Here is an 18103-nt window from a genome sequence, read left to right as displayed (position 1 = left end):
GAAAGGAAAGGAAAGGAAAGGAAAGGAAAGGAAAGGAAAGGAAAGGAAAGGAAAGGAAAGGAAAGGAAAGGAAAGGAAAGGAAAGGAAAGGAAAGCTTCTCTATAAATTCTTATACTCCAGACACCATTCCTCAGAGGCCAGCCCTAATAAACCCATCACCACAGCAATACTATAACTCAGCGGTGCTCAACTCCTGGCCTTTCATAGCCTTGCCTCTGACTCCTTTCTCAGGGGCTCCTGCACCAAGCATTCAGTGCATCACTTACCCCCCAGGCAACAGCATTTTAATGCCAACACGGGACACAACTACACCACACGACCAAAGCACAGCTCAGAGATCCCCGAGCCTGCCCAGAGTGGCCCAACAAGGCTGGAAATGGAGGGTTACAGCCAGCAGGCAATGCAGTCCTGTACAACCATAAGCATTTGGTCCCCAAAATTAGCTATCCCATTCGGAGCAATACTCCAGTGACAACCCCACTGCTCTATTTGGAAGCAGTGAACTAGCTAGCAATGTCCTGGCTAACAAAAAAGGCTCTGTGATTAATTAACTCCATTGCACTATGAGCAGGGAAACATGAGCTTCAAGCTTCTAAATCTGAGCAAGGGTTTGACTCTGATTCTCCTCTTTCACGAGTAAATAAATAAGCCACAAAGCTGTGTGAAACGTCAGGTCCCTCATTCTAATAATCCAACCAAACTACTCAGGAAATTGTCAGCAAGACAGCACAGCCAAAATGCCTCTCTCAACTCCATTCCTTTGTGGGTTAGCCTTGATGCCAAACTAGTAACCAGAAAGAGACAAAGACCAGTGAAGCCAGCGCTGTTTTGAGTTGCTGAATTGATTGAAATCTGCATTTGTTTTAATTCCTCTGCCCCTCTCTCTAGGCTTGTTCAATGACAAAATGACTGCTGAAGGTGGAGGCCTGCGAAAAGCGTTACACGTTTCAGTGCTGCACCTTGGGACTTGGAATAATAACCACATAAAAGAGATAAATGTGTATTTATAATATCACCTTTTAAAGCAATTGCTTAAAAGAAGCCTGCTATAGAAACTCAGATGTGTAATGCTTGACCTTGCTGAGTAATCTTGCTAATATCAAGAGAAATTATAATTATTCAGTTGTGAACAAAAAAGGTGCTGTTCATACTCGCAAAGGAAGCACTTCGGTGTAAGAGGGAGAGCGAAGGAGGAACGTGCCCATTCCCTCATGCTCCTTGGATGAGTCTCTGCAAGGACCTCCCACCCTCAGTGGAGATGCACCAGTGACTGCAAGTGCTCCTAGGCATGAACAAAACATGAACAAAACAAAACTGAGGCACCCACCTCAACAGGGACATAGCCCAGCTCTGCAAGGCAGAGCCCACACACTCAGTAGAGAGATCCTCTACTCATTTCCTGCAATTCCTTGACTTCTTGTTGAGACATTTTCCTGGAAATGTCTTGGGAAGCCTCCAGTCACTTTTATTTAAAAAGAGAGGGAAAAAAAAAAGAAAAACAGCTTTACTCCCACAATTTTTATCCTAAGGGAAAAAATACAATAACTGTACAACGGCACAATAAAGAGTTCCCACTTGTGCAGGTTGATTTAGGTTGTCAAATTCTGAATGATCCTCTGGACTGCATTTTATCTGAGATTGTCTCAGCTACATCTACTTAACCTGGACTAAAAACATTTGAAGTGGAAGAGCAGCATCAGAGCAAGGCAGTCACCAGTTTTGCTCATGATCTCCAAGAAAGAAATGTCATATTGACAGCATAAATGCACTCAGCATGAAATAAAGAATTTCATGGCCATAACACCTGAAGGAAGAAAGGAAAACACTATTAGCCTAAGCCAGTGTGCACTTAGAGCTGACTCTCTGCTCCTGCTAAAGAAGACAAACACTGTTAACGTTTTCTGCATTTGTCTCTTTTTTCTTTTTCTTTTTTAAAATAAAATTAATGTCAAGTAAAATATTGTGCCGCAGTTTCCATACCACACAGTACAAATTCAACCTACCTACAAGGATCACTGCTTTCCTGGACCTAGACAATCCAAGCACATTATGTTTCATCACACAACAGATTCTCCATAATGGCTTGTAACAAGAACTGCCATTCTTTAACAGTTCCACTGAATAATCAAAAACTGTAATTGGCTTTTACATCACACATCTCCAATGGGATGGGATTAAGTCAGAATGCTTAGGCTTTTTGTGGATTTTATGCAGGTAAGGATAAAAATGTAGAGAGAGTCATGTAGAAAGACAGTGTTGAAAGATGCAAGTGGGAGAGACTGCAGAATAAAGATATTGTACTAAATGTGTGGTAAACACATGGAATTGTGTTTAATCCTACCAGTTTCACAGACCTGAAACTGGCAGAAATGAGTATAGCGATGCAGATATATGATGCACCTGACTCCAGCTATTCTGAAACAGCAAGCACAACCTGAAAAGCACCCAAGAAAAGTTTAGGTTCAAGACACACAGAACAATGTGATGCTATTTAATCAGATTTTCAATCTTAACGTAACTTTTCCTCCAACATCCTCAAAAATACATTCAAAAAATATTCATAATACTATTTTAAGACACAAAATGAAACAGAATGCTTTAAAATCTCCAGTAAATTCTGATCAAATCTCTTCTGAACTCCTCCTTGGTAGTCCACTCTTCGGCCAACTTCTGAATTTTGTTATTTTGCCAGACAAGAAGAGGTTGGGTTGTAGATCACCTTCTGTTCAAGCTCTGCATATCTCTTTAGAAGTGGACGGTAGAGCTAAAAGAGAAAAAAAAACAAACATGTCCAACCTCAAAATCTGTATTTTTACATGATACAGCAGGTAAAAACATCTTCACAATTGAAATATGCAATGTGGAGTCTCCTTCTCTGGAGATCTTCCAAACCCACCTGGATGCCACCCTGTGCCATGTGCTCTGGGTGTCCCTGCTGGAGCAGAGGGATTGGACTGGATGATCTCTAGAGGTCCCTTCCAACCTCAACCATTTTGTGATTCTGTGATTACTCAAAAAAATGCTGCAGAGCCTTCCTTCCTCAAATGCCACAGTCCTTTTATAACTTAATTTTATGACATGTGCAGGTTGTTCCTATTGCGACTGTGCTCTGCTTGCTATAAGCAGAAGTCATTACCTGCAGAGGAAGCAGCTCTGATAAAGTCACCTCAGCAAGTCTGACATGCCCCTCTATAATAGCTGTCCCAGCCATCCAGGCAGAACTCCTGTCCTTGCCTCCCGTTGCTCTCTCCAGATGGATCACTGCCTCTGCATCCTCCTCCTCTGCCTCGCTAATAAGTACACGGCTACCCTCTAATATGGCTAAATACCCTGTCAAAAAGGTCCTCCTTGGATCAACAGAGACTTCTAAAATACACACTTCAGCTCCCACCCATCTCGTCCTTCTGTGTCCATTTCAGGGGCTTCTTCTCTCGTCTTCACATCTTTCATAGACATGAGTTCTCCAGTCTTTGATCTGCTCCACAGCCTGCCTCCTCACTCCATAATCCTAGCCCTGCAATGCAAAGCAGAAGCCAACTTCTTTCCCCTTCTGAAAATCTGAGTAGCTTTTCTATATTTCCTTACCCTGCAGCTAGAATTTCCCCAGAATTTTAGATCCATAATTGTCACAAACATTAGAAGTGGAATCAAACATTTTCAAAACAAGTTCAAATACGCCCTGTGTATTGGATATGAGTAAGTTCCAAGCTGGGAATTGTTGAATTGTTTCATTTGTTACCTTTTTTCTTTTTCTTTTATTTTCCCTTTTCTTGTTTCTAGTTCAGCTCCGACGATATCTCAGAAGGTTACGTGCTTGTAAGCAACCTGGCTACATAAGCAGAAATCCTGCGCAGAGACTCACCCTACTGCAGCCTCACACACAAAACTGTCCTTCATTTAGATCTGGAAGATACAGCCTCCTCCTTATCTTCTCCTTCTCACCACCTAATAAAATCATTAACTTGACAAGACCCAGCAGAGCAGCTTGGCCCATTTGGTGCCCCTGGGGAGGGGACTGCCAGGAGCCAGTGTGGGGCCTGTGAGATACAGCCAGAGCCAGTCGTCCCTAGGAGGATGGCATAAGGTCACCTCCCTGCTGCAATGAATCCTATGGGCCGCCAGTCTGGTCTACAAGCCCTGAGCACCAGCGTTATTCATAATCAGGGCAGTCTCGCTCCTGGCTCCAGGTTCAAAGAGGTTATAGAGCCATAATGAATCATAGCCAGTAAACTGAGTTATTGCTTTCATCAATAAGTCAGATCCAGCATTTAAATGTGTTTTATCCTTTTCCAGATAGAAACTCTCTGCCAGTAGCTGCATGCACAGGAAAAACTCAGGATGGAGATAGTTAAAGTGCAAATCATGTACAAAGAGACAGTGCTGTTCTTGCACACTATCATGTACAGTCCTCCAATAGGCTCAGTGTCTACAATAGTCACATTTTCTCATATGAAAGAAAATATGTCAAGTGTTTGCATAATTTGCTCATCTGGGAAATAAAAAAGTTAGAATATTTTGTTCTTGTGTTTCAATTGGTGGCAAAATACCCAGTTTCTGTGTTTCCTTCTCCATCAACGATAGCTTCAGCCTGAATAATAAAAGCTGGATTTCTCTATTTCCACCATCCACGATGGCAGGTGACAGTGACTTAATGGATACATTCTGCAGAAGGAGCTTTTTTTGATCAACCCCTCTCTTTTGTCAGCATGATGTTACAGTAGTGTATTTCATCAACAAATTAAGAAGAGAAGGCAGATCTACAGAAAATGGAACCAGAGACCGTTCACTAGGCAAGGTCCTGTCAAGAAGGTTTTTTCAAAACCTCTTAGTGATTAAGAGAGTATCTTACAGTGAATCAAACTTAAACTGTTTAAAATAGAGAAATCTGCTCACTCCTACCTCTGCAATGGACTAATTCAATGACCTTGGCCAAGTCATATAGCGTGTATATGTCCCAACTTCTCTTCTGTACTAGGCAATGATAGCAAGATCCATGAAGACTGTCCCAGGTTTATGGGGCTAGAAAATGCACAGCACTACCAATACTAAATGCCACGAGATGCAGGACACCATCCTTAACTGACTACCTGGTAGCCCTGGCTGTTCAGTGAAGCCAAGTGCCCTGGCTCCCTGTTGAGTACATGCACATTCTTTCCATGCTCTCAGAGAACGTTATTGCTCCCATTTGTCCTGAATATGCACATCTGAATAAAGAAAATATGGAGTAGACAATTATGGCTTATCAGTAAGTCAAACAAAAATGGCCCCTTATTCATCAAAACACCTACAATCAAGGCTTGCTATTTCCTTCTTTGCTATTGTGTAAATCTGATAAACATCACATACTCCTCAACAAAGATTTACCACCACAGAGCTGTATCAGTAAGAGCCAAGCTTGGCTACTGAGAAAACAGACTTCGTATTACTTACCCAGCAGTATTTTTTCACAAAATACACAACAGCACATTCACTAGAAGGCTGATAAGTATTATTGCTAATACATTGCTCTAAATAAAAACATGTCAAAATAAATGAACAACTACATTTACTGATGCACTTTTTCCTGTTTATTGGACTTAAGCACTTAGCCTGCTAATTGACAAAATTCAGGCATTTGCAATAAGCTCCCTGGCCATTAGTTTAAATGAATGCTGCATTATGTCCCGTCTGAAAGCACACAAACAAAAAATCAAGACTGTTTCTTGTAGTCTTTTTTTTCATTTTTTTCTCTGTTCATTTGAGGTAAAGAACAGCCCAGGTCAGAGGTTAACACAAAGTTTTAAATTCCTCTTCATTAGCAAAGTTGACCATAGTTCTCACAGTACATCACTGCCTGGTCAGTGAAGCAGTAGTACAAGCTTTTCATAAAAAGTGTTTTGTAGGGCAGCTTTACACCAGTTAAAGTCCTGCTCCAAGGAAGGGTAGTTCCCATGAAGTATCCAGAAAAAAAAAAAGGCAAACTAGTTCAACTGAGGAAGAAGCCCAAGTGCACCCACCCAGTTGTATTTGTGAACTATTATTCTTCACATTTCTTGCTGAATTGAGTTTACAGAACCTCGGACAACTCCTCCTAAGTGGTTCCAGGAGCATTTTTCCTGAGGCAATTATATAGATTTATTTTTATAATTGAGGTCCAAAGGGAATAAAGAACTCTCAATGATGCATAAAAACTCAAGAACATAAATTCCCTCCCTGTCATAGCCTCAAACCTAATATATCAGACCATGCTATCCAACAGAAGTAATTACATGTATCACAACATGAACCTTATGATTGTCCATAATTTAATTGTCCTTGCTATATTATGGCCTGTTCTCTGCTTATCTCAACAGTCTACTCTGCAACATTAGCAATACTCTGATGGCTTCATTTATAAACCCCAAACTTCACTCCTGGGACAATCTGGCCACACTCTGACAGTCCTACAAATTAATAACAAAATGAAAATGACAAACAATGCAGTGTAACAGAGGATAACTTAACTGCCTTTCCTGGAAAATGCATTCAAATAAACGTTACCTTGCCCTCTACTCCAAATCAACTATGTCACCCTCCTGTTACAGCTCACCCTGATACCAGCCTACGAGCTCAACATGGGTCTCTGTTTCTTTGTGCAACATCTAGAGCAATGGGACATTGCCCTTGCTGTTCTCTGAAAGCAAAATTAGCTAAAATTAGTACTACTATTAAGTTATAATACACATGGATCCTTCTATTGCCTACTAGGCTACATTAGCCAGTGATTGAAACAATTTAAATTTTACAAAAAAAAAAGATGACACTGAAAATTGTTAAAGTAGGCTAAACTTAATCAGGTCTTAGCAAATACTAACTACTTTGAATAGGTTTCAAATGGTTTTGTTTTGGTTTGGTTTTTACTGGTCACAATTAAATTACTTCTGAGTCAGAGATTTCCTTAAGAAACCAAGAGATGAAATTAAAATGCTTTACTTTAAAACTCAAAACAGCAGTTCATCTTGCTTAATATATAATGAACATGCTTAATGCAGAAGGAGAGTGACAGTGTCCAGAAATAAACTGAATAAACTTCAAGGAACCACACCTTAATCAGGCACTTTTTTACTTTACATATTCATTGTGCAAGCATATCTTAATTCATTTAATAGGTTAAAATAAATTTTTATTGGCTAGACAAACCACTTTAATCAAACTCCCATCAATACTTATTATCATATTTCTATGCTTGTATTATTACCTGCTTTGCACTAAATTACCAACCTAACCAATTCTAAAAGACAACCTCTTCCCTCTAAATATCTACCTCAACAAAAATGTCACTTTTTTTAATCAATAGAAAGGTCATTATAACTTTCCTGGGTAACAGGGTCACTTCTATAAATCCACATACTACAAGACAATTCACCAAAGTCAAGAAAACTCGCCTGCCCTACATTTTCCTTTCTTGAATTTCTGCAGGATTAATACATCTCAGTAGAGTCAATAACACAATCAAAAATTACATATCCAGAGGTAGTGAACTGCACTCCATCTTCTCCCTACCAAACCCTACACCACAATATTACAATAAATCTGACACTGTGACCCAGACACACGGCTTGGATAAACACAAGCGATCAACTCCAGACAATCAGGCTCCCTCTCAGGCTTTTTTGCTTAATTACCCAACAAGCCAACCATTTCTGTTTTAATAGATTACTAAAATAGAGTTGAATTCTAATGCCATAATCATAGATTCCTACTCTCTGTTAACATACACTTATTGCTATAACATCCCCTGGTTATTTCTGTCATGCTTAGTGGTTCTGATTAAACTTTTTCCCTTGAGGAAGAGGTAGAAAGTGGGAGAGCGCTACAAAGAGGATGAGATGAGTCTCTATTTTTTGCTATTCTGAAAAAGGGGGAGAGGAATTCATCAGGTTCACCCATTGCTGACTGACTTCAGCTAGCCTGGTTGAGCAGTGACCCAAGATGATCACCAAAGTGGTAATCACCACAATACCTTATGACCTATTTCAATACTTACTGCATTAGAAATAAGCTCAAGTTGTATGAAACACCTATCCTACAAATTTACTACGAGAAGAGGATTAAGAGGTTGGAGTTTTAGCCACAAAGAGTGATTTATCCTCTTTGAAATGGCCTCTGCCAGTCAGCATGGTCTGCTACAGCATCAGGACACATTTTTACGAGGCAAGTTGCAACTAACAGGACTTCAGATTCCACCAATTCACCGCTTATCACAAGTACTATGCCTCCCATCTTGTGATTTTACCTTACTTTACCTGCTCATAAGCTTAACTGAACACAAGAAAAGGCACTAAATCACAACTGGAAGAGTTGTTGTGTATGCTCTGCCCTTCACTTTCAAATTCACACTCAGCATCACAAATGTGATTTTGTTGCTGTTTAGCAATGAAAGAAATTCAGGAGTAAAAATGTGGTTTTGGGTCCTGAAAAGCTCTGAGTGCCTAAACCTTGGCATTTGAGCTGAAGCTACAAACTGTAGTGTTTAACCTCTATCTGTAGGAGGTTTTCCTCCCTCCAGTGATCTAGTACGTGTTGCCTCCAACCTGCATCAAGAAAAAAGGACAAAAGCAGAACGGATTGCTTAGCTATGCCTTGTTCTTTGGTTTTGATTTTGTTTTGTTTTTAACACCATGCCATGTTTTCGCTCTAGCAGTGCAAAATACGCAGGGAGATGGTCCAGGCAATTTCACATTGGTTAGCAAGGCTCTTTCAGAAGAGCTCCTCAGTGAGACAGAACTTTACCTCAGGATGACTTTGAAGTTTATAAAAAGAACCGTCATTTAAGTGAAAGCCTCGAAACCCAACAGAACAAAATTGGATGGACAGGGAGATGCAGTCCTGTAAAAAACAGAATCAAACTGACTCATCACATTATGAATTTTTACTGCACTGTTCATGCTAACACACTGTATTACTGACAAGCCTTCTGGCTTTATGCAGTTTCGCAGCCATGAAAGTAGCCAGGGAATTCACCATCAACTGTAAAATTGTAAGACAGGAAGAAAAGAAAAAAAAAAAACAGTGCGGAATTGGTAATTGTAAGAAGCTGCTTTTAATGGAATGAAGCTGGCAAGCTAAGCTAAAGCACAGGAATAGTTATTCCTTCACAGGAATAGTTATTCCTTCACATGTTGTTTGGCCACTATCTTCTCTATCATTCACTCGTATCTATTGGGGCAATAATTCACTGTTGTACATCATTTAAAACCAATAAAAAGATGGGCTATGAGAGCCAGGCCTAACCAAGTGGAAAAAGAGAAGAAAGGTATTGAGAGGGAAATAATTAACTGTTCTAGCTTCCAGGCCATTTTACGCAGACAGTAAAATAGGAAGAGGTAAATGAATTCCTCCCTGGTCTTTCTAGTTAGCCCAGGCTGGTTTCTGCAGGGGTGCAAGGTGCTTGCTGCTCTTGCTGGCCTTGGTGAGCGCAGCTCTGCTCCTCGCCCTTGGCTTTTAGAGCTGAAGCAGCCCTGGGGCTCAAAAGCAGCTCCTGGGGCACTTGCCACCTCCACACGAGCCAGCCTGTCTGCTTTCCAGCCACCAGCATTTTCTGGGGGGGAACAAGGTTTTGTGTGGGCTCGAATCAGACACCAGGGAACTGCTCCCAAGGCGAATTCCCCACAGCTCCAGCAGCAACACGCACAGCACAGGTCATTGCTGCTAATTATTTTATCTTTTAAAATGAGGGGGGAAGGTTGAGTAAATGAGATCAGATCAATCAAGTTTAAATTATTCAATGTCTTAATATTTCTGAAGGGGACTTCTATTCGATTACGGAGCTCCTCTATCTCAGTTAATAATTAAATAATATGCTGGCAGGCACAATGCAGCATGATCATTTCTATTATTACTCATGATGATATCTGGTGCTCCACTACACATGTAGCTCAGAGTTAGTAGTTTTGGCAGATCATTAATTTCCCAGTTTAAATAAAAGCTTTAAAATCTTGATGCCTGCAGTTAAGGCATACCCGAGTCTCATACACAGACTGAAACACCGTGTTGATGTAAAGAAAGTTTTCCATACAGCTGAAGATGGAGTTAGATTTACCTTTGATTGTTTAAGTCAGCATTCTCTAGGATTCTTGCTATATTATATTACTAATTTATTAGCTAGCACTGTATATATCAGAAGAACCTTGGAAGCTGATGATGAGAGATGCAGAGTTGTACTGGAGGCCCCGAGACAAATTCCTTCCTTGGTTTAACGTGGGCTGGAACTGTGTTGTTGTTAGCAATAATGACCAATTGCAATGAATAATTGCTTTGCTTTATCCATGGGGCCTATAAAGCACAAGTTTCACCTTTGGGCAGGCTGACATTTCCAGGATGGGCATGGTAGAAGAACTGTGCCTATATATTCCTCCTAGCTGACACTTTTCCAGCTGTTCTAACTGAGAGATGTGAGCAGCAGCTGACCACTGTTTAAGATCAGTCTGGAAAATATTTTTTAGGTTGTTTTCCAAAAGAGGAAAAATAATCTCAGCATATTTTTTTTTCAATACTCTCTGACCTGTGTCCAAATTCAACCTATTTTGTAACTTACTTTGTTTCTTAGGGAATAGATTTTGCCTCTCTGATCACATCCAAATAGGAAAAGCCACTCTCTCAGATCAAGATAGAGTGATCATTTAGATATTGTATTATTGCACCATTAGAGATCTCTCTCAAAAAAAAAAAAAATCAATCTTTACATCAAGGATCAGAAACTGAGTTAACAAAGTGTTTCTTAAGTTAACCTATTTTGCTAGGAAAAAAAAAATAGAAAAATTAGTAAACCACTGTGTTTTGAAGCAGAAGAAAGAAAAGGCAAATGGCATTTGCAAGGTTTCTCACCTCCTCAGCCCCCACGGTTGGTGTCACAGCCAGTCTAGATTCTGGTGCTAATTTCACAACATCAGCCAAGGACACACCAGTCTCAGCCACAAGCCCTGCAATGAGAATCACAAGCCTGATCAATGCAAAAAGCGAGATGAGGGATGTGTCTGTGCTCCCTGGCAAATTAACACATTATATTGATTCTCTCTGGTCAGGTCAGCATTCAAGATTGAAGGATAAATGGCCAAAGAGCTTACATTCCAGTGCACTAGTCCAGGAAGTGGGGGCTCTGAAATTGAGTTTTTGCCAATCACTCAGTTCAGACTCTGGAGAATAGGCAAGCAGCAGAAATGCTGTTCAACAATATCAGTAATTATTTATGGCTACAACAATAAACAGCAGCAAAAATGTGCAAGGAATTCAAGGACAGAATGTGACTAAACCAAAAAAAATAGTAAAAACAGCATCAAGAAAGTATGTTACAAATCCTCATTAAACATATTGATATATAAAAGGAAACAGAATAATAAGGGAATCCCACTAGTCCAGCATTTTGCTTTGTTTTTCAGGAGTTCCTTGTAATTCCCGCCAGGAATCCCAGGCTAACTGTGAAATACTACTGGTGGATATACCCTGTAATGTTATTAAGGCATCATTGCCATCAATATTTCATTTATATTAGCAGGTCTTCACATTTACCCAGTTCCTTTGCTTGACCAAGAGTGAGTCAGCTCAAGGCATCAATGAAAAATACCATTATGAAGTGCAGGTAGCCCAAATTTTCACTCAGAGGCTCTGTCAGTCAAGCCCTGGGGGTCTGGTATCTACCAGACTGGTAGAGAGAATTCACATCTTCCAGCCATATGAAGTAATTCAACAAATTTTAATGGAAGCTCCACGTTTCACATGTGTTCCTGGACAAGGAATTTGCCTGTAGCACTACAGATAGGGAAGGGTCTGGTGGTTTCTGAAGCAGTAGGCAGAGTTTGAATAAAAGAGAGAAAACAAGTTTGGAGATTAGGTCCCCAGGGTGGAAAAATGTTCTCACCATGGCTGCAAATGGACCAAAAATCTAATGGTATTTCAAAAGCATACTTTGCCTGACAGAGCCCTTCCATCTTTTCTCGAAATTAAGAGGTGATCATGCTCTGTGTGTTAAACACTGGCTTGATGTCTTGGCTGTGCAATTTTCTGGGCTACTTTCAAATGCAGGAGAGCAAGCAGCCTTGAGAAGCTATAATGTGACAGAAGAATTTGCTTCTAAAATTAAAACTTGGCTGATTTTCCTGATGGTTGATGTTTTCATGCTTGTGGCAGTGCCATGATGTTACATGAACTTGTATGGAAGTTATCCATTTTCAAAAAGGCCAAAGCACAAGGTTTTATTCCGGGTAACTGAAGCTAACAAAGTTGGCCTAACAAAGGACTTCAAAATGCAATCCTTACTCCTGAACTTATTTAGCAGCAAGGTATTACAGGAACTGTTTCAAAATCCCCAAATAAAATGTACTGCCTGGGATTTAGTTCTATTAAATGGCTGAGAGCTCACCTTCAACATATAACAGCATGCATTAATAGATATCAGTTAAATAACACTTTAAATCTGGAACTTGGACTGTTGCATTACACTGAGTGATGTTGTATAAAACAAAATGACTGGGCAACCTAAGAATATCCCAAGATTTATGCTTTTGTGAAACAAAGTGCACACAGCTTGAGTATGAGGAGTCCAGTAAAGCTTGAACATCCTTTATCTCGACGTTTAAAAGCTCTAAGATATATATAGGTTTAATGACATTTATTTAGTCATCATTATTTCTAGACTTGTCTACGCTGCCTTCTCTAATTTTCTTTGTGGGGATTTATTGTTTGGTTGCTTTGACCATCGCAGAGATCCAGTTTATATCATGGTCCACAAACTGAGGCAGTGGGGTAAGCTGACACCCTCAGCTGGCTGTATTCGTCCCCAGAAAATCTACCTAGAGACAGCAACATAACATGTAAAGGTCCTAGACCCTCCCCTATCCATCTTAGCAGTTTCCAGATCCTATCTTTAGTTGAAAATCTTGACCAGATTTGAATAATAACTTCAGTGTTATCCTTGGACTTTATGAATGCATAAGAATACAAGCGCAAACGCTCCCTTCGACTTCAGGGACCTTTCGATCAGATCCACACCTCTTTATTCTCTCCTCATGTTCAGTAACATTAATCCCAATTAATAACCAGTTGCAATTAAGCGCCCAGATCACTCAGAAGTTTCTCCTTACAGTCTTACCATGGATTGCTCTGTAAGCACTTCCTAAACAAGCAGAATTGGCGGTATCCATAGTGTACACTGGTGCGTTGAACACGTCAGACAGGACCTGAGAAATACCAAAGCAACAGTCACACATGTCCATGAAAAGACAAGGAATAAGCAATCCTCACATACTGTACGCTCTAGCTAAGCATTTGGGCACACACTAAAACAGGCAGCAAAGGCAAAAACTCCTGAACTCTGTCACACTAAAAAATATTGGTAAATGTGACCTGCAGATGTAACGACCGTCAGGAAATGAAGCTCCATTTCTCTCCAGATCTCCTGGGTCCCATTCTGTTGTTACAAGTTCAGAGGATTCTGAATTTAGCTATCATCTCCCTCATAAGCCCAGACAAGCAGCCCATGCCAAAGGCTTACAACACAGTAAGGATTTCTCTTCAGGAAGCCACAATTGGTTGTGGTGACAGTTTTCTTTCATCACTCTTATGGCTCAGCCAAGTGGGAAGGAAGGAGAGAGGGATCAGTCACAGCTCCCTAATTCTCAGTTTTCATACAGTAAAAGTCACAGCGGTATTAAAGGCTACTGTCTAAGCCTATATTCCCAGCCTCCAGCATTCCCATCACGTTGGGTTGGGGTTAGCAAGAAGAACAACATAGGTGCTGGTCACACAGGCTACACCTACCAGGGCCTTTCCTGTATTTGAGAAATCTTTAGCTGAAAAGATATGTCAAGTTTGCTTGAACTCAGCTATACGAAAAAACAAGTTACACGCAAAGAATTTGTTTTGATATCCAACAGATACTAAATTTATTCCACCACACATCATACCACCCACTGCATTGAGCTATACACCAGCCATCTCCTCTTCATGAATATATGCACTCTTCCCTGCAGTGCAGGTTTAGGAAAACTGATACTGGAAGGGAAAAATGAAGGTGTATTTGCATAAGGAAATAGGAGGTTTAGGAACGCAGGAGGCTGAAAACTTTGTCCAAAAACTCACTTCCAATTAATTAGACACTCTGGTTTCATCAGCTCTAGGGCTGCCGGGCCCATCAAGCTGACAAAAGAAGTACGTAACCATTCAGATTTAACCGGGTTTTAGTACTTTTAGCAGAGGCAACAGTGCATCACCTGAATCACATCAGTAAAAGAGAGACTAAAATAAGGTCACAGTGTCCAAGAATCCAAACCTGCAACTCTGATCCAGAGATTTACAAATCCTCTGATCATAGGCCAAAGAGCTTCACACAAGATGACTAAAGAATTTAATTTATATATGCTACAGAAAACACAATGTGTGATATTTCAGAAGGATTTTGTCTCTCAATCTGAAATTTTTGGGAAGCTTCACAACAAAATGTTTGAATATCTTTCAGAGTTTGAAGTAAAGCAGCTAGTTTTTAATGAGAATCCAACGAAAGCCTGAGCATACACATTTAACACACTCCCTTTGATAATATCGCCAAGGAAGTGCTGTCTAACTTCTGTTTGCAAGCAAGCATCTAGCAATATATGAGCCTCAGTGCTGGAGGACAAATGGAAAATTAATCACGGTATCTATTAAAAAGCCCTCTGGAAATGAGAAGGTCGTGGAGTGCTGGTTGAACAGCTCATGCTACTAGCCAATAATATTGTATTGTCTCACCACATTCCCCATCCGTTTCTTCATCTCTATTAGGTGGTTCTTGTCTTACACTTAAATTGAGATTTCCTTTGGAAAACAGAGGTCTTTTGTTTTTGCATCCCTGCAGAGCCTTCTACAACGCAGCCCCAGTGTACACTGAATGCTAATACGGACCTGAATACTCCAAGTAAATAACAACTACCATGTGCATCACACGACTATCAAATTAAGACTGTTCTGAAGACTGGTATATTTACTAAATCATTTGAAACTGTGATTTTTCTCATGAATAATTTTAAAAGCAACTGTTAGAGGTTTTACTGTCAAAAATATTTCACCATGATTCATGTGGTCATTAATCAAGCACTACATATGCTCTATAAAGCTGCCCAGGCGAGGGGGGAGAGCTGTCCTAATATGGCTGTATTTTTTAACAGATTTTCCTAAGTTGCTTCATTTGCAGTGTAAAATGTAGGAGTTACAGAATGTTGATTAATTAAATGATAGTCTTTTGTAGCTCTGAAACAAATTATCCAAAACTGACCATTATTATAAGGGGTGGAAACTGTTATTTTTCATGCAACTGATATGGTTTTGGGGGTTTTGATTAAATTAAAAAGGAGGATCCAATTACCCAGCGATTGAATTAAGTGGATGACATTGTATTGATCATATTATTTTAAGACACTTCTAATGAGTTTTCAAAGCAGCTCTGTTGTTACACGTGAACAGCCAGCACTAGAGCAGTCACTTGCTCATCCCCACACCTTTTCAGGTCTCTACATTTCAGAATTTCATGTTACAAAAAGAGTCAGTTTTCTGCCTTCATTCCATAGCAAGGAGATCCTCCTAGCACCTCAGCTGGATCTACAGCTTTAAAACTACATCCATCTATTAATTTAATCTCTTTCTTGACATATTCTTAGTGGAACCGCTCCAATAGCGATCAATGTTTCAATCAATAAAGCTATCTGTTAAATTTTCCAATGCCAAGTAAAATAACCAAAAGCAAGTGAAGAAAACTGAGCAAGATAACCCAAGAAGATGGAGAAAAGTGGTATCTACAGGCAAAATATGTTGAATTTGTTCTGTCCCAAGCAGCTCTAGAGCTGATATAAACAGGTGTTTTGGGCAACTTTGGAGAAACAGCTTCCACTCTTTGCTTTTCGACCTCCATTCACTGCAGGTCTCGAAGTAGAAATGACATTCATTTCATACAATTTTAATCACCAAGGAATACGGCATGTGGATCAGCAGCTAGACTCCCTATGTAGCTACTGGAAAGGGACTGACATCTCCAGAAAGCAATTCTATCTTGACCAACATCAATGTAAGGATTCAGCCCAGAATTAGGTACCTTTTGATGTAAATGTCTATCTTCACTATGACTGACAAATAAAGAGGCCACAGAAACTGGGTAACCTCCCATTCCTGTCAGGGACCTTCAGGATGGGGTCAGTGTGCACAAATGGAGAGCATGTGGCACTCCGTTGTGAGTTCCAGTTAAGGAACTGGAGCAGAGGGTGAGAGGAAGGAGGATGGACTCTACAGAAGCAGAGCCTCCTACACAAATGTGCTGTAATGCTAATCAGTAACAGATATTCAAAACAGCAGGACAAATATGGTTTTTTTTTCCAGTTTACAACATCAGCATAAGCCCTCTCTAATTTAAATCTACGGTCTAATTTGATCTTAATGAAAAAAAAAACCCAAAAATCCCAGGTATCTTATTATCAAGTCTTTGCTTGATTTTTTTAGCTGATTGACTTGACAAAAGTGATTTGGCTTGGAAATCACCAGTGTTTCATATGCACATAAAAGTAGTCAACTGTAAAAACCAGGGTAGTTCAACATGAAATTAACATTAGGCTAATGCTCTGCACACTAAACTTGAGCAAAAGCCCAAAGACCTAAAGCAGACTCCGCAACCTACTCTCCCATGCAGCTGTAGTGCTTTGGATTCAGTACATCAATATAAAACTAGAGAGAAGACTGAGCTCAATGCAATTGATTTAATTTTGTACTTACCTGCAGGATCTTTTTATTGTGGGATGCTCCACCGGTAGCCAAAATCCTCGTTTGTGGCACTGCAATGCAATGCAAGAAACAGGTCAGACTGAAAGTGCCTCTTGTCAGGATTTGCACTACTGAACCAAGCAATGAGAACAAGGCAGTGAGAGTCAGATGGTCTGGGCTCTCTCTCTGCACATCTAATCTACCTACTGTAAAAACGAAGATAAAACCAATTACCCACCATTCCAAGGCACATCAGAACACTTCATTAGAAGACCAAATATAAATACTGCAGTTCTATTATTATAGCACTATCAAAGGCATGAAGATTTGCAAAGAGGTATACAGTAGGAAAGGCAGAGTGTTATTACACTATAGCTCTTGTTTGAGGTCAGTTTGGTTTGGAACACAGACTGACAGATAACCTTTAAGATCAGCAGTGCTTTCCAAAATTATCTCCGTATGACGTTCACAGTCGGGATTCACCGAAATGTGGGCAACGACAAGAAAATGTGTCAGAAGGTAATAAAAGATGGTCTAAGCCATTTCAAAAACTATCTGAATCTTCACGCAAGGCCAAATCACAGCTTTATGGGTTATTAAAAAATAAATAATTCTGCTTCCTTTAGCCTTTTAAGAAATTCACTCTCCACCCTGTCTTCCTGAATTTTGGTCCTGTGTCCTGTCATTTATCTGTGCGTGCTCTTCTGCAGCATGCCATTCAACAAGACACATATCTATCTATAGCCACAATTTAGCAAGGTATTTAAACATGAGTAATCCAGGTGATCTCACTGAAATTCCTTAAAGGCTCAGAGCCTTTAAAGGGAGGGAGTTACAATGGTTATTGCTTTGTTATCTTCAGTTTTAGTAAAAACTGAAGATAATTGATTTCACACAAAGGAAAAGTTGCTCAACTTGTACTGGGGCCTTAAGCAGCTTGTTGCCAATTGTTTTTTTTAAGTGTCTTAAGGACAAAAGCCCTGAAGATGAAAATAGCAACCAAGAGAAGATGGAGCTCACAAACCTTCCCCATGCCCTTTCTAAACCTCCAGTGAGGTGCTCATGTGAAGCCCAAGATCCAAACAAAGCACTGCATGGGGGACCCTATTTTTGCTGATAAATGTAATTTTATTTTCTTCTTGGGAGGGCATTCAGTGATGCACAAATTGGGTTTTAAAAGCCATTAGGATCTCTGTCAATGTCAATAAACAAACAAAAGAAACAGCAGAGTGATTCCTCGGGGAAAACAGGTTTCAATTACACCGACACAGAGTGACAGATCCCTCCCAAGATTATCACAACAACATGATAGCACAGAAGCCAGTAAAAAATAATGAGTAAGGCCATGTTCTCAAAAGACAAACTGAA

The 18103-nt window shown here is 40.0% G+C and overlaps 1 protein-coding gene across 2 annotated transcripts in view; it reads right to left on the bottom strand.

The window, feature by feature from the left end:
• Positions 1-2478: 2478 nt before the first annotated feature.
• XYLB (xylulokinase) overlaps positions 2479-18103 on the bottom strand; it is a 77641-nt gene continuing 62016 nt past the window's right edge. Inside the window, exons 16-20 of one of the 2 annotated variants that reach the window (XM_026051930.1) lie at positions 16748-16806; positions 13107-13194; positions 10847-10941; positions 8753-8848; positions 2479-2765 (exon numbers count right to left, since the gene is read on the bottom strand). In XM_026051930.1, coding sequence (XP_025907715.1) covers positions 2682-2765; positions 8753-8848; positions 10847-10941; positions 13107-13194; positions 16748-16806 — 422 coding nt within the window. In that variant the 3' untranslated portion in view covers positions 2479-2681. The remainder of the gene's footprint in view (positions 2766-8752; positions 8849-10846; positions 10942-13106; positions 13195-16747; positions 16807-18103) is intronic. The other variant, XM_026051929.1, reaches the window with a different exon arrangement.

This window comes from Nothoprocta perdicaria, unplaced genomic scaffold (assembly GCF_003342845.1).
Source record: "Nothoprocta perdicaria isolate Ctin4 unplaced genomic scaffold, notPer1 scaffold_80, whole genome shotgun sequence".
Taxonomy (NCBI): Eukaryota; Metazoa; Chordata; class Aves; order Tinamiformes; family Tinamidae; genus Nothoprocta; species Nothoprocta perdicaria.
This window is presented reverse-complemented; position numbering and strand designations above follow the sequence as displayed.